Source organism: Emydura macquarii, unplaced genomic scaffold (genome assembly GCF_026122565.2).
Source record: "Emydura macquarii macquarii isolate MOO-44397 ecotype Brisbane River unplaced genomic scaffold, CSIRO-AGI_Emac_v2 contig_1551, whole genome shotgun sequence".
NCBI classification, from domain to species: Eukaryota; Metazoa; Chordata; order Testudines; family Chelidae; genus Emydura; species Emydura macquarii.
In genome coordinates, this window is record NW_027131688.1 from 19,550,093 (window position 1) to 19,566,467 (window position 16,375).

The following is a 16,375-nucleotide window of genomic DNA, read 5'->3' on the forward strand; positions in this document are numbered from 1 at the left end:
CCATGGTTGTCTGGCAGCGAGTCTGCTTCCTCACCGTTCGGGGCATTGCCGCCTGGCAAGGGTACACAAGCAACTCCCTTGTCCGACATCTCCTGGTTGGCCCCAAGGACAGTAGCCAGTGCTGTGGCCATATTGGACCTGTTTGGGAGAAAAATGTATTCAACGGCAAGCTTGCAATTTCGCATTGCCAATCAGGAGGCTCTCCTAGGTAGGTACAGTTTCAACCTCTGGGACTCCCTCAAGCGCTTTGGAGAGGGCTTGCCCCAGGAGCAGGCATTGGACTTTAGCACCATCTTGGAGGAGGTCAGCATGGTGGCTAGAGCAGCGCTGCAGGCAGCCTTGGATGCAGCAGATTCAGTGGGGAGAGCCATGGCCTCAGCGATCTGCATGCGTCGATGCTTGTGGCTGCAGTCCTCTGGGCTGTCGCAGGAGGTCCAACAGTTTATTTAGGACTTCCCCTTCAACAGGTCGGCCTTCTTTTCAGACCAGACTGATGTCAAGTTGCATGGTCTGAAAAATTCGAGGGCCACGCTCCGCTCTTTGGGCCTTTATACACCCCAGGCCTCGAGGCACCAGTTCCACCTGCAGCACCAGCAGCAATGGGGGCCATTGAGGAAGTTCCACCAGACATGAGGGGTAAAGGGTTTTACTCACGGTACTTCCTTATCCCCAACGCGAAAGGGGTCCTCAGACCCATACTAGACCTGTGTTGTCTCAACAAATATCTCAAGAGACTGATTTCGCATGGTCTCCCTAGCCTCCATCATTCCCTTCCTGGATCCAGGAGACTGGTGTGCCACCCTCGACCTAAAGGACGCATACTTCCATATTTCAATTTTCCCCACCCACAGGCATTTCCTCTGCTTCGTGGTGGCCTACTCCCACTACCAGTTTGCGGTGTTGTCCTTTGGCTTTTCCTTGGCCGCAAGGGTGTTTATGAAATGTATGGCGGTGGTGGCTGCGTACCTAAGACGCTGGGTGGTCCAGATTTACCCATATCTGGACGACTGGTTGCTCAAAGGCAGGTCTCTGAGCAGGTCCAGAGCAGTCTAGATCTCGTATGTGCCACCTGCCGCTGCCTGGGCCTGTTAATAAGTGAGCAGAAATCCACATTAACGCCGGTACAGCAGATAGAGTTCATCGGAGTGGTCCTGGACTCTACACAGGCCAAAGTTTTTCTTCCCCAGCCATTCTTCGAGGTCAAGTCAAGCATGATTGCTCGCCTGCACCTCTGCCCGACCACAACAGCCAGGTACTGTCTGCAGCTTCTAGGCCACATGGCAGCATGCACATATGTTGTTAGGCTTGCATGCCTAGGACACAGACCATTTCAGTTGTGGCTGGTCTCTGTCTGTGCTTCGAGCAGGCAGTCCCTGGACCAAGTAGTCACAATCTCCCCCTCCCCCCAACATGTTCTGTCTGCACTGGACTGGTGGTGGAACCCTTGGTCGGTGTTACGGGGGGGTGCCGTTCACAGAACTAGTCCCCTCGGTCACTTTGGTATCGGATGCCTTGGACTTGGGATGGGGGCCCATATCAGCACAGACCTCAGCACACAAGGGGTTTGGTCGCGAGAGGAGAGGGGCATGCACATCAATGGGAGGGAGTTATGGGAGATATGCCTAGCTTGTAGGGTGTTCCTTCACTTCATTGCAGGCAAGAAAATGCCATGGCCATGTGTTACATCAACAGGCAAGGGGGAGCCCACTCCTCGGCTCTCTGCAAGAAAGCGGTTTGCCTATGGGACATGGTGGTGAGCCACGATTTTCACCTAATAGCCTCTCACTTGCAGCAGTGGACTGCTTCAGCAGGTCATTTTTACCCCGCCACAACTGGTCGCTCCACCTGAAGGTGGCTGCTATGATCTTCCAGAGGTGGGGCTCTCCCCAGGTGGACTTGTTTGCATCCGGATGGAACAAGAAGTGCCCGCAGTTCTGCTCCTTCGTGGTCTCGAGGTTGGGTTGATATCCAATGCTTTTCTCCTGCAATGGAAAGGGGGGGCCTGATGTACATGTTTCTGCCCATCCTGCTACTTCACAGGGTCCTGCTGAAAATCAAGAGGGACAGGGCCGACGTTTTCTTCTACAATCTCCACTCTTCCTTCTCAAAACCTTTGACAGCTTGCAGTCTGAAAAATCCAATTGTTCATATGTCCTAGACGAGAGTAAGTTTTGGATATTAACAAAAATACTAAAATACATTATGACTACCAGAAATAGTTAGAACCTGATAGATGTTCCACTAAAAGTGTGTCTACATTGCAATCAGAGCTGTGATTGCAGCTCAGGTAGGCATACCCATGTTAGTTTAAATCTAGATAATGCAGCTAAAAATAGCAGTGGAGGTATGGAGACATAGGCTACAGCACAGGTTACACAAGCCAGCGTGGAACTCTGGATACATACTCACGTTGCTAGCCTGTGCTGGGGTCTGTGTCGCTAAATCTTCACTGCTATTGTTAGCTACACTGGCTAAATTAAAACTCATGTGGGTATGCCTTCCTAAACTGCGGTCACCCCTCCAACTGCAGTGTAGACCACTCTTAGTGTACAGTGAACACAGTAAGAAATTTGTTCCAGAATCTCAAAAGGTCATCTATTCTTCTGAATGCATCTTTTTCAACAGTTAGAAACACATATTTATGATAATGTTTCTTTGTGTGAAGAGCAAATCAGTTTAGTAAAGTGAATCCTATTATAGTCCAGATCCAAGAATTCATTCTAGTTTTGACAGATGTGGAATGTAGAAAGACGTCATTATATCAGATATCTAATCCTGGCAGAATGTTTATAAACCTTTTAACTATGTATTCGTATTTCTGTGGAGAATGGTGTCTTCCACAAGAACAGTGCAAGTGTATCACAAGATTTCCCTCTTTGCTAAGATGTACAACTGTTACATATGGTAGAAGAAAATTACACTCCACTGGATGCTTAGTAGTTTAACTTCTATCTAAAATATTTTGGGAACTTCAGAAACATTCAGATGATGGAATTTTGCACAACTGGGGAGGAAATAGGAGTCTCAGGTGTTACTAATTTTTACCAGGAGTTTTGGTTAATAGAGGATCTGATATATTAGCTGTGTATAGTACTGTCTCAATTCCTTTGATGAAGGAACACAGTCTTTTCATTTATCAATACCCTGAGGACTTATGCTAGCCTTGACTTAACTCCTAACATTCAAGTGAGAACTTGAATGCAGAATAGCTGTGAAATAGGACTGTACTATCATGTTGCTAGGTAACACTGGAATTTTGTTCATGACTCAAAAATCTAAGACAAACTTTTCCTAGACTTATTACGTACGCCTTGTGCATCCCCATTGACTTGACTTTGCTAGGCTGCACATGACGTTACCTAGGGAGGTGGTGGAATCTCTATCCTTAGAGGTTTTTAAAGTACAGCTTGACAAAGCTCTGGCTGGGATGGTTTAGTTGGGCTTGGTTCTGCTTGAGCAGGGGATTGGACTAGATGACCTTTTGAGGTCCCTTCTAACTCTATGATTCTATGAGTCTATGATTCTATGATGTAAACTAGAGCTGCACTTGATCTTCTTTTTTAAATTGGAGGGTAGGTTGTTTGTTAAAAGTGGTCACAAGCAAGACAGCTAGACATACACAGAAGAATAAAATTGTGTCGTAAAGATCAACAATCTTGGCTTATGAATATAACCTCCCATAAATAACCACAAAGCCAAGCAGTGAAATGATAGGTATCTGTCTTGGAATTTAATAGGTAACTTGTTCTAATGTTGAATGTTTTTATTTTGTGGTAGGACACCTTCTACAACTGCATTGCTAAAAGGATTACCTTATTGCTCTCAAGAGGCATGGTGCGTTTGGTGGTCATTGATTCTATGGCTGCTTTGTTTCGATGTGAATTTGGAGCAAAAGATTCTGTTATGAAAGCCAGATATCTGCAGACATTTGGAGCAAAACTTCACAGTTTAAGCAGTAGTTTCAGAACTCCAGTACTGTGCATTAATCAGGTATGAAACCAGAAATTATTTCCTACTCTACAGAACCATTGAATATACAGAATAAGAGCCTTCTTGAAAAGAACCACAAACAGAAATGAAGCTGACAGTATTCTTTTTGAATTTATTTATTCTATGATCATTAAAGGATTAATGGAGAAGTCTTACCATAAAGAAAAGAATTCACTAGGATTGAGACATTTGTTGGCCTGAAAATATTTGTAGGAACGTTGTATAACAAGCTAGTTGATACATTTTGAAAGTGAAAAGATGTTTGTATTGCTACAGAAATTGCTTTCTCCCATGAAACAGCAAAACCTAAATAAGAACTAGGAAAGTCAATATGTCCCCATATTTCTCTCTCCAATATTTTAGGGTTTTTTTTAACATCTAGTCAATTTATGACAGGTTTGGAGGCCTCTATCAATTTAACATGTACAGCCCAGGCAATACTGGTGCCCATTGTGGTGATTTTGTGATGCGGAACTTAGTCCACTGAAAGCTGGCCCAAGAAAATCCTAGGCTTAATTTTTTGAGTAATGTTTGTGGGGAAATAATCTTACATTTTAAAAATAATATTTGAGGTACTAAAAGAAACTAGAATGAGCCAAAAGGGAACAGTCAGTACAGAGAACTAATGGAAATCTTTTCTTTAAAATTGGGACGAAGCATCAGATCTTAGACTTGCTTATGCAGCTTTATCTGTTTTTAGTTTTGTTTTTTCCTACTGATGTATTTAGAACACTTTTTTGGAGACAATTTTTTTTGAGTTATTTGTATTGTGGTAGTGCCTAAAGGGCCCAGTGGATACTGTAAATCTGCTGATTTTGCAAACTCACTACATTTAAAAAAAAAAAAGGATTGCTTGAGTGAGAAAATTGTCTTGTTTTAAAGGGCTACTATTAATTTAATTGTAATGACTAACTGAAATTTTCCAGTTGCTAAAGGCAGGCTTTAAATAATATGTCCTTACATTTTAAAAAAAATTCTTTCTGTAGATGGTTTTTCTCCTCTCCATTTATGTTTTCAAGGGTCTCTTTTTTGCTAAGGTAGAAACTCTATATAGAGGAGAAACTGAAAATGACCATATGTGAAGCATTATCAACTACACAAAGTAATCAGACCAAAAAAAAGAGAATTTCTCTCACTCACTCACATGCACATTAACTTTGAAGGGGTCCCACAGAGATCTGTATTATCCAATCTTCTCTTTAATATCTAATGAAATAAGAGATGTTATCAGCCCAGCTGCAACAGTATGCTAATAACACTCAACTATATATCTCATTCTCAATTTATGTAACTACTCCCACTACTAAAATATCAGAATTCCTACAAGACATCAGTTCTTGGATAAAGGTCAGCTGTCTCAAGCTGAATCCAGCAAGACCAAAGTGATGCTGGTCAGAGAGGGGAAATGTTTTGAAGAATTAGAAGAGACATTATTTCTACTTTCCATGGAAGACCTACAGCCTCCATCATCAAACGGTGTAAAGTCTTGGGGTCTAGTTTGACTCATTAAACTTGGATGACCAGGTAGAATCAATATCTAAAAACCATTAGTTTCATCTCCAATTCGTAAGGTAATTTTGTCCTTTCCTTCTGGACAAGGATTTAGACAGTGGCTGCATTTGTCACCTCTAGGCTGGATTACTGTAATTCACAGTATTTGCAGCTGAGTATGAAGACAGTGCATCAGCTCTAGTTGTTACAAAATGTGACTGTCTGCCTTGTCTATGGTTAAGGCTGCCATGAGCACAAGAGGCTTGTGCTGAAGTCCCTCTATAGGCTTCCAGTCAGTTTATTATGCCAGTTTAAAGCTTTGACTTTGAACTCAATCAACAAAGTAAATAGTGGATTAAACCCCAACTCCATTAAAGACAAAAATTCTATCTGTGTACCATTGTGACAGCTGCACTCCTCTGGGACAAAGCAGAAAATGAGGCCCAGGATGATATTTGTGAGAACTTGGGATAAAACATTCTCAGTCAATGGGACCTGCTATGAAACAAACTTCCAGAGGAGATTTGGCAAATCCAGAGCCGGACCACCTTTAGGAAACACTGCAAAACCTTCCTCTTCAAAAATTATTTCCTCCATAATAATGAGACAATGGTGACACCCTCTTATGCCCCCAAACTCCTGCCAACTAAAAATAAAATCTATGTAGCCCATAGAACTAGCCTGCTTGCTTGCATTACATAGATATGTATCTTTTCTTATAGATTTAAGTATGATTGTGTGATTATAATAGAATTATAAATTTATATGTATTTTGCTGTAATGCAAGATAACTTACAGGACATCCTGGATGACAGCTACGTTATTATTATTATACACATATTCGGGAACTAGTGTTCAAAGTGTTGATGGTATAACAAAAACAAGACATATATGGTCATGTTTGTCCTAAATGAGTTAGCAGACATACTCGGGACCTTTGGCCTAGATAAGTGTTGAAAGTAATGATGTCAGGCATAAAAGGTGAGGTAATGGAATCTTTGAAATGGGAAGTAAAATGTCATGGATATCCTTAATATTCATGAACCTACCAGGCTATAGAGTATGCATACCCCAATAATTTGGGGGTGGACAATCCAAATATGGACTTAGAAGGAGGACCCATATTCTTGGGGTATAAGAAGGGGAAGATCGTGCTATTTGGTGCGATCGTCATCTACTCTTGCTTGAAGCTTCTTTTACTTAGTGTTAAGATTTCTTCTTTATTCTATACTTAGTCTTATTTGTAGTCTTAATTTATAGCTCTTAGCTCTCTAGCAGTGCTTATTCCACCCCTGTACTCAAGAGTTGAGGAATCAAACATCTCTCTCAACCAGGGAAGGGCGTGAGTATATTAATTCAAAGCATATCATAGAACTATATATATCATATGAGTCTCTAAATTTAAGATTGTATTATCCATTATCCATTTGATTGTTTATTTCCTATATCAGTTATTTGTCTATCATTTTATGTTATCTTAATAAAACTTATAAAATTATACAAATTTGGTTATCACTAAGAAACTTCCTGTTGTACACCCGGGGGTCCTTATAAAATTCTTCTGGAGCCTGATTTAGGACAAGAACCTTCTAATCCAAGCAACTGACAAATGTATAACCCTATGAAATAACTAATACACTTAAAATCAGGCTACATCTAAAAGATCATAAAACTAAAAAAGCATATTTTTACCCTGAAAAAAGAGAAGTGCTAGACTCCATGAAGTCAAGTAGTGGCTTTGCTATTGCCATTGATTTTACATGAAAGGCACTTGAAATAATACAGTGATGGGCAACAGGAAAAAAACCTTAAATAGGCAATGTCTTTCAGTTATAATAATTTTAGGAATCACTTGTAACAATACTACAAGCACCGTTTTCAGACAGAAATAATTCAGCAAATCAATGGTGGCATCCCTTTAACTTTAGTCCAAGATAAGGTTGATAAACCTAAACCTAGAGAGCTCTGCTTTACTATTTCTAATTTTAAATAGCTAGTTGTTTTCTAATACAACCATTTCTATAAGATGAGATCTTCCTCCCACTAGAAGAACCTATGGAGAGGAGGGTTTCCTTTGAATTCTTTTATTGGGACATAAAATCTGTACTCAGAAGCATGATTCAGGCCCTAAACATAGTAGATTTCTGGGGATGTGAAGCCCTCTCAAGCTTCAGCCCTTACTTTAGTACCCTCTGCCCCTGTCTCCTCAACAGCACAGTTCCTGCAGAGCCTTTTTTGTCATGGATTCTGCCACCGATCCCTTAGATATCCTTTAGAGTGGAACTCTGAATTGTGGAGTGGACTCTTTCTGGATATTTTCCCAGGGTTTTCTGGTACAGCTATGCTGCAAATAAGGTGTCTGACAAGGATGCAAGGGCAGGGCAAGTATGTATCTTTTCAAAACTCAGTTGAGAAGATTCTCTGCTCTGCATGGGAGGTGGCAGAGGTCAAGAATTGGACCCCTGAGCATTACAAAGAACTCTATTCAAAGGATGCCATTATCTGTGATACTGCCTTAGCTGCCATTCCCCAGCTTCCAGTGATGCAGGAGCTGGACCAAACATCAACTCTTGAAGCCGTAGAGAAAGCTATCAAAGAGATTGTGCCTGGGAAAGCAGCAAGCAACTTTCAGATACCTCCAGAGCTCCTAAAGGCAGTGGGGAGGAGGCTTGCAAGGGACACCTATGTACTTCTCTGCACCAATTGGGAAGAAAGCCACATACCCCAGGATCTGAAAGATGCAAAGATAATTACTCTATATAAAAATAAAGGGGACAGAGCAAACTGCAACTATCGAGGGATATCTTTGCTCAGTGTGGTCAGCAAGGTGCTTGCAAGGATCCTGCTGAAAAGATTTAAGTTCTTGCTGAGAGAGTCTACTCTGAGAACCAGTGTGGGTTCAGAGTTGGATGCTCAATGGCTGATAGGTCCTTCACATTGCACTTGTTGCAAGAAAAAAGCTTTGAACAATAGGCACCTCTCCATGTAGCATTCACTGACCTACAAAAGGCCTTTGACACGGTTAGCAGGAATGGCATCTATAAAATTGTGTTGAAAATTGGCTCTCCACAAAAGATGCTCTCCCTATTCAAGGAGTTCTGAGGGAATGAAGGCAACCGTCCAGTATGAAAATGAAACAACATCCGAGTTTAGTATTGATACTGGTATGAAGAAAGGCTGCATTTTAATGCCCATCTGTTTTGTCATCTTCTCTGTTAAGTACACCTTTGGAAATGATCAATCTGGTGTACTAATTGAATCAAGGATGGACAGCAGCTTGTTTAACATCAGACAATTCCAGAGCAGAAGGCATGTCACCCAGCTTACTGTTTGGGATCTGCTTTTTGCAGATGACATTGCATTCGTCTCTAATTAATTCACCTAATGAATTGCAGGTCGTGATGAACAAGTTCTCTGATACATGCACTAAGTTTGGCTTGGTAATCAGTCTCAAGAAAACTATTGTCATGTCACAAGGTACCAACATTCCACCTAAAATCTATGTCAGTAATGAATCTCTGAATAATGTGGATCACTTTTGCTATCTTGGCTCAATTCTTATCAGCTCACTTAACCTTGACAGGGAACTCGATGCTAGAATCAGCAAAGCTTCTGTCACTTTTGGCAAACTTATCTCATGTGTTTGGAACAACAATTTGCTAACTTTGAACTCAAAGGCGTCTATCTATCAGGCTTCTGTCCTTAGTACCCTCCTTTACGGTTGTGAAAGCTGGATTATGTACTCCAAGCAGCGGCGGAGATTGAATAGTTTCCACCTCTGCTGTTTTAGAAAAATCCTTGGAGTTACATGGGACCAATACATCACCTGGAGAGAACTGGCCTATAATTTATACAGGCTATGCTAGACATTCACAGGCTTCGCTGGTTGGAACACATGGAGTGCGTGCCTCAAAACTGTCTGCCAAAGGCCGACTTGAGAACTGCCTGCAACGCAGAGGAAGGCCAAAGCTCCAATACAATGACAAGGGCAAGCAAGATCTCAGGAAATTCAGAATTCCCACTGACAACTGGGAAAATCCTGTCCACAATTGCTCAGTTTAGAAAAGCTGGATTAAGGCTGGTGCAATCACTGCAGAGAGCCCAGGCTGAGGCGCGCAGGTGAGCCAGGATGCAAAGTATGCTTCAACCTCCATCTGGCAAGCGGACCCATAACCAGTCAGGGAAGGTTTGCCGTTCGTGCATTAGGCTCTTTTCCCATACCATTGCTGATTGTCTGACTTTGTCATGCCTCCTTTCATCTGTCAAGATATTGGATGGCCAGTGTCTGAGTTGAGAAGATTCTTTGCTCTCCATGAGAGGTAGCGAAGGTAGTTTGAGAGTGTTGATTAGTTCTGTCTTGAGAATCAGAGAGCAGTACAGCATTGGTTAGAGCACCCTCAGCGTTGCACTGACATATCCCAAATGGACTGATTCCCATATGGCTATATGCTACCTCAAGTGGGACATCCTTCGGGTGAATGAGTAGTCTAAATATGAATATAGAGTAGTCTGTAGGCTCCTTGGCCAGGTGCTTATCACTGAACTTCCTGGAAGGAGAGGACAGACTGAATGGGCAATATTTTCTACTGATTTTGGCAATTCTTCTTTGAGTGCTTGCTCATGTCCATACCTGTGTAGGTGTACGCGCATCATGTGCACTGTCACTGGAAGCTTTTTCCTAGTGGTACATGCCGGGTCGGCTCTGGTGCCCCCTGGAGTGGTGCCCTCATGGCACAGTATATAGGCAGCTGCCACCCCCTCAGTTCCTTTCTATAGGTGATGGTCACTGGAACGCTGTTCTCCTCTTGCTCTACAAGTATTATTCTCAGTGGTTGTGTCTATAATTAAGTGTAAATAGTTAGCATTCAAGTGTGATTAGTTAGGTACTTTGGTGCTTGAGTTCCCCACCCTGCCTGGGGCATCAGGGTATGCCGTGTTCCCAGGGCTTCAAACATTGTGTGATCTACCCAAGGAAAATATCAGTGAACAACCCCATGATAGCTATCTGACCTGCCTGGGAGAGGGGCACATGCCAGAAAAGTGCTGTATCTGCAAAAACTTCAGGCCTAGGACTAAAAAAGATAGGGACAGCAGGCTGAAGTTCCTTTTGATGGAGGCCACACTCTGCCAAGCATTGGAGTGCAAACTGGACCAGGTGTTGAGCTCCTCCTCAGTCAGGAGTGCACCAGTCTCGATGAGGGAACCACAGAGAGACAGAGTGTCCCTGGCATCGAGACCCCCTTGACACTGTGATTCTTCCCCGATGCCCAGATCATCAGCACTGTCGAGCGGCACCATTCTTCATCTCCAGTGTCAAGGAAGAGATAAAAAAAGTCGGACTGGGGAAGATCTCCAACTAAGAAGTGCATGGAGAAGGCGAGGCTGTTAACAGCCCCCTCTCAGACAGTAAGTGGCCAGCTGGTGCCGTTGACTCCAGCCTGGCAAGGGGTCCTGTTGAGTCTGGCACACATGGACTCCCATTCAAGGGTGAGTCAGGAAGACGATATGACTCTGGCAGAGCCATCCACTCCAAAGGCATTTGAGGCAGCAAGGAGTCTCTTGATCCTCCTGACACCTCTGCCTTTTCCAGCTTGGGGCCTGCTAGGTGCAGTCCAACCTGAGGTCGCCAGGCGGAGAATGACTCCCGCCCCAGGCAAGCCAACAATGATGGCTAGGGACCTAGCCTTATCCCGACTGGGCTTGTGAGCCTTGACACCTCGGCAGTCTCCGGAATGGCATGGGTCATGGTCCCGCCACCGACCTGAACCACGGCACCGTTTGCGATCACCATGATGCGAGTCTCAGTGCCGCTCGAGATCTTGACGCCTTTTGGGGTCAAGACACCACTCATCATCTTGGCATTGCTCTCCACGCAGGCACTACTCACCACCACGGCACCACTCATCACCAAGGCACTGCACACCATCGCAGCACCGATCCCCATCACAGCACTGCTCGTCCCCTCGGCACCATTAGACCACTTGACACCAGCATACAGCACCAAGGGGCAAGTCTCAGGGATAGGTATGGAGCAAATACTGCTTGGACCAGAGGCACGAGGCAATGACCCAGGGATCATCTATCCCAGCATGGACCCCGGAACAGTGGCCAATATGGACACCATGGATGTCCCAGGCCTTCCAGAGCTCCCATGTGCCTCAGTCACATTTGGCTCCCTCGTTGACAATAATGCACCCTCGGGTCCCCACTTGCATCTGAGAGGGGTTCGATGCTGGGAGTGGAAGCAACTGGGGTCCAGGGCATCCTGTATTGATCCTACGAGCACCAGAGGAGCCACAGGGCCTTGACACAATCTTGACCACCTCATCTTCCTCCCTAGATGAGGCTAGGGCAGGGACAGTCTTAGCCACCACACAGGATGATTTCAAGGCTCAGCAGGAGCTCTTGAAGAGGATGGCTCAGAACCTCAGCCTCAAGGTGGAGGAGATCAAGGACTCTGCCCCGGCATTGGTGGACATTTTATCAGCTCCAGGCTCATCCAGGCTGGCATTATTCTTAAATGAGGCCATCTCAAAACCTATAAAAACATTATGGCAGACTCCAGCATCTCTCCAACCAACAGCAAAGCAAGCGGAGAGAAAGTATTTCGTGCTGCCTAAACGGTATGAGTATCTGTACACTCACCCACCCCCAGGCTCATTGGTGGTAGCCGCAGCTAATGAGCGAGAGAGAGAGGGACAATAAGTGCCCTCCCCCAAGGTTAGAGAGGCCAAGAAATTGGACCAGTTGGGGAGAAAGGTCTGTTCCACGGTGGGCCTACTGTTGAGAGTGGCCAATCACCAGGCTTTGCTCAGCCGCTACGATTTCAACTCTTAGACAGCTCTGTCTAAGTTCATGGGCTCCTCCCGGTAGAGTCTAGGGTGGAGTTTGTGGCCTTGGTAGAGGAAGGGGTGAGCTATAACCAAATCATCCCTCCAGGCCTTCTTAGACGCAGCGAATGCGGCAGTATGCACTATTGCTACAGCAATGCTTATGCAACGCAGCTCCTGGCTTCAGTCATCTGGCTTGCCTTACGAGGTGCAGATGACAATACAGGACCTGCCATTTGAGGGAACTTCTTTATTCTCTGAACAAACGGATGCACAGCTGCACAGCCTAAAAGGCTTTCAGGCTACCTTAAAGTCTCTGGGCCTACACACACTGGCCCAAGCCCAAAAGCACTTTAAACCCCAGCCTCATGGCAGCTCGTGAACCGCCTGTTCAGGGAGGCTAGCCCCCGTCCCTTCTGCCAGAAACCCCGCCCCTTCCACCCCCTCTCCCGTCATAGCTCTGCCCTGGGCCAGGCAGCCAGACTAGCCAGGTGGCTGTCCCAGCACCAGAGGTGGGTGGCCTGAGTGCCCCTGGAGCCCAGGCCCCAGCGCTGCCCCACCCCAGCCACAGACTGGCTGGTCCACCCCAGCACTCAGAACGCTGCCAGCCTGCCCCCGAAGCGCTGCCAGCCTGTCCCCGAAGCGCTGCCAGCCAGGCCCGTGCTGTGTTGGCCTGCTCGAGCACCACTCCCAGGCTGGCTTGTGGCCAGCTAGCCTGCCAACCCACCCCGGGCTGGCCAGTCTGCCCCCGGAGTGCCGCCCCAAGCGCCTCCAGCTCCCAGAGTGCCGCCGGCCGTGCCACACCACACCACGGGGCTGGCCCTGGCCGGTCCGCCCCCGCTGCCGGAGTGCCACTGGCTCCCCCACCCTCAGGCTGGCCTGTGGCCAGCTGGCCCACTGACCCATCCCGATCCCAGGCTGGCCAGTCTGCCCCTAGCCCCCAGAGCGCCGCAGGCCCACACTGCGCCACAGTGCTGGCCCACCCCAAAGCCAGCCCAAGCGCCTCTAGCCCCCAGAGCGCCACAGGCCCATGCCGCGCCACATCGGCCCAACCCACCCCGAGGCTGGCCAGTGGGTGACCCAGCCCCACTGCTGGAGTGGCTTCTGGCCTGAGCTGCTTCAGCGGAGAGGCCAGGGCCAGGCCAGCTAAGACTGCCTGCCGCCACCGCCACCAAGCCCATGCGACACGGCAGGAGGGAGTGGAGTGGGGGGTGGGGCCAGCTTGGCAGTCAGGGAAGGCTTAGCATTACGTATCAGGCGCCCATGCCCCAACCCCTGGGCCGTTTCTACCATTCTCAGCAGAGGCATGACCTGGGAGACAGGGTAATAAGGGCTTCAGGAGAAGGCAGCCACACAACTCTTCATTGGGCCCCGTGTCTACATCCTCTAGACAGATGTCAGGACCTAGACAGAACTTTTGAAGGTGCAGTCGGGGACGACGCACCAGCCCGGACCTCGGATCTTTCCCGATGCTTTGGGGATCATTTATCCCATTTTTACTGTGCAGGGGCCAACATCACATCAGACTGTTGGGTACTCCACACAGTTAAAGTGGGATATACCCTCCAATTTACCTCTCTCCCTCCTTCCTGCCCTCCCTCCCTCCCTCTTCAGGAGCCCTTCTCATGAGAGACTTCTACTCAGGAGTTAGAGTCCCTTTTACAAGTAGGAGCAGTGGAGGCTATTGCAGTAGAGCAAAGAAGCATGAAGTTTTATTCCCATTGCTTTCTGATCCCGAAATTCAACAGGGATCTCAGACCCATATTGGACCTGCGAAACCTCAGTAAGTTCATGAAAAAGCTGAAGTTTCGCATGATCTCCCTATCCTCTATCATCCTTTCTCTGGATCCAGGGGACTGGTACATCACTCTTGATTTAAATGATGCGTACTTCCACATAGTGGTTCTCCAGAGCCACAGGAAGTACCTCCGATTCACAGTAAGTCACGGACACTATCAATTCACGGTGCTACTCTTCGGCCTTTCGGCAGCACCAAAGGTATTTAAAAATTGCATGACAGTGGTGATGGCTTTCCTAAGGAAGGGAGGAATCCAAGTCTACCCAGACCTGGACGATTGGCTAATCAAGGGCCATTCCAGAGAAATGGTGGAATGGCATCTAAGGCTGACTTAGTCCACTTTCTCAAGCCTGCAGCTTCTCATAAATCATCGGACGGCAACTCTCTTGCCAGTGCAGAAAACACGGTTTACAGAGGCTGTCCTTGACTCAACCTGCGCAAGGGCCTGTCTTCCGGAGAGTTGTTTCAGAGCCATTGAAGCCCTTATAAACAGGTCTAAGAGCCTTTCCGGTCACCACAGCACGGAATTGCTTAAAGTTGTTGGGTCACATGCCATCCTGTACATATGTGGTGCAGCATGCCTGTCTCAAACTCAGATCCCTTCAGACTTGGCTGGCATCAATATATATTCTAAGTTACCATCCCTTGGACAAGGTGATCACAGTCCCACCAGCAGTGACCCACGCCCTATAGTGGTGGCTTGACCAAGACACAGTGCACGAGGGTGTCCTGTTCTCGAAGCCTGTCCCATTGATGTCGCTAGTCACCGATGCCTCAGATATGGGGTGGGGAGCACATCTGGGTACTATCAATACCCAAGGGCTGTGGGCGCCAGACAAGTTGAATCTCCATATCAATGTCAGAGAACTAAGAGCAGTCCATATAGCGTACCAGGCCTTTCAACCCCACTTACGGGGCAAATGCATATCGGTACTCAGAGATGACATTACGGCTATGTTTTACATAAACAGGCAAGGGGGAGTTTGTGCCTCCTCCCTCTGTCAGCAGGCAGTGCACCTGTGGGACTACTGTGTAGCCCAGTCCATTAACCTGGAAGTCTTTTACCTACTGGGTTCTCAGAACAAGCTGGCGGACCACTTGAGCAGATCATTCATCAACTATTATGAATGGTTCATCCACCTGGACATTCTGAGTACTATTTTCCAGAAGTGGGGGTTTCCCCAAGTAGATTTATTTGCCACCAGGTACAACAGGAAGTGCACAGCCCGGGATCCTTCACAGACACTTTTCTCCTCCTGTGGGGAAGACTGGTGTATGCTTTTCCTCCCATGTCTCTAATCCACAGGGTGCTACTCAAAATCAGAAGGGATAAAGCAAGGATGATCCTTATAGCCCCAGTGTAGCCATGGCAGCATTGGTTCTCGATCCTGCTGCATCTGTCAGAAGACACGCCCATCAGCCTACCGTCACTCCCAAACATAATTTCCTAGGAACATGGCCACCTCCTTTACCTGCATCTCAGGTCCCTCCACGTGATGGCTTGGAAACTCCATAGCTGAGCGATATGGAACAGTGCCGCTCAGCCCTGGTTCACAAGGTTCTCATGAATAGCAGAAAACCATCAACCAGATCAGCTACCTGGCTAAGTGGAAACGATTTTCACTGTGGGCATCACAGAAAGGGGCATGACCAAATGAGGCACCACTTCCTCTTTTTCTGGACTATCTGCTCTCTCTAAAGGATGAAGGTCTGGTGGTGGTGTCCATCTGAATTCACCTAGCAGCAATTTTTGGCTTTCCATCCACCATTCTCTGGCCGCTGAGTCTTTGCAAATCCAGTTTGTTCTCAGTTTTTTGAAAGGTCTGGAGCAATTGTACCCCCAGGTGCTCTAGCCTCTGCCACTTAGGACCTCAACCTGGTCCTGTCAAGACTTATGGGTCTATGGAAACATGCTCCCTGCTTCACCTTTCGTGGAATGTGGTCTTCTTGGTCACCATCACCTCAGCAAGAAGAGTCTCTTCCTGCCAAAGGTGGTTACGCATTTTCACAGCAACCAGGATATCTTTCTCCCAGTCTTCTATCCCAAGCTGCGTGCTAACAGGGAGGAACAGAGGCTTCATTCTTTGGATGTTAGATGGGCCTTAGCATTCTATTTAGAGGACCAGATCGTTTTGTAAGACCACCCAACTCTTCATGGCATTTACAGAAAGGATGAAGGGGAGTCCAGTCTCAACCCAGAGGATCTCCATTTGGATCACATCATGCATCCGCATGTGCTACGGCATAGCAAAAGGCCCACCTCCTC

The 16,375-nt window shown here is 46.6% G+C and overlaps 1 protein-coding gene across 5 annotated transcripts in view; it reads left to right on the forward strand.

Annotated features, from left to right (window-relative positions):
- XRCC3 (X-ray repair cross complementing 3) overlaps window positions 1-16,375 on the forward strand; it is a 64,951-nt gene that overhangs the window by 44,702 nt on the left and 3,874 nt on the right. For all 5 annotated transcript variants that reach the window (XM_067555158.1, XM_067555157.1, XM_067555156.1 and 2 more), the window contains exon 6: window positions 3,778-3,990. In XM_067555158.1, the coding sequence (XP_067411259.1) occupies window positions 3,778-3,990 (213 nt within the window). The remainder of the gene's footprint in view (window positions 1-3,777; window positions 3,991-16,375) is intronic.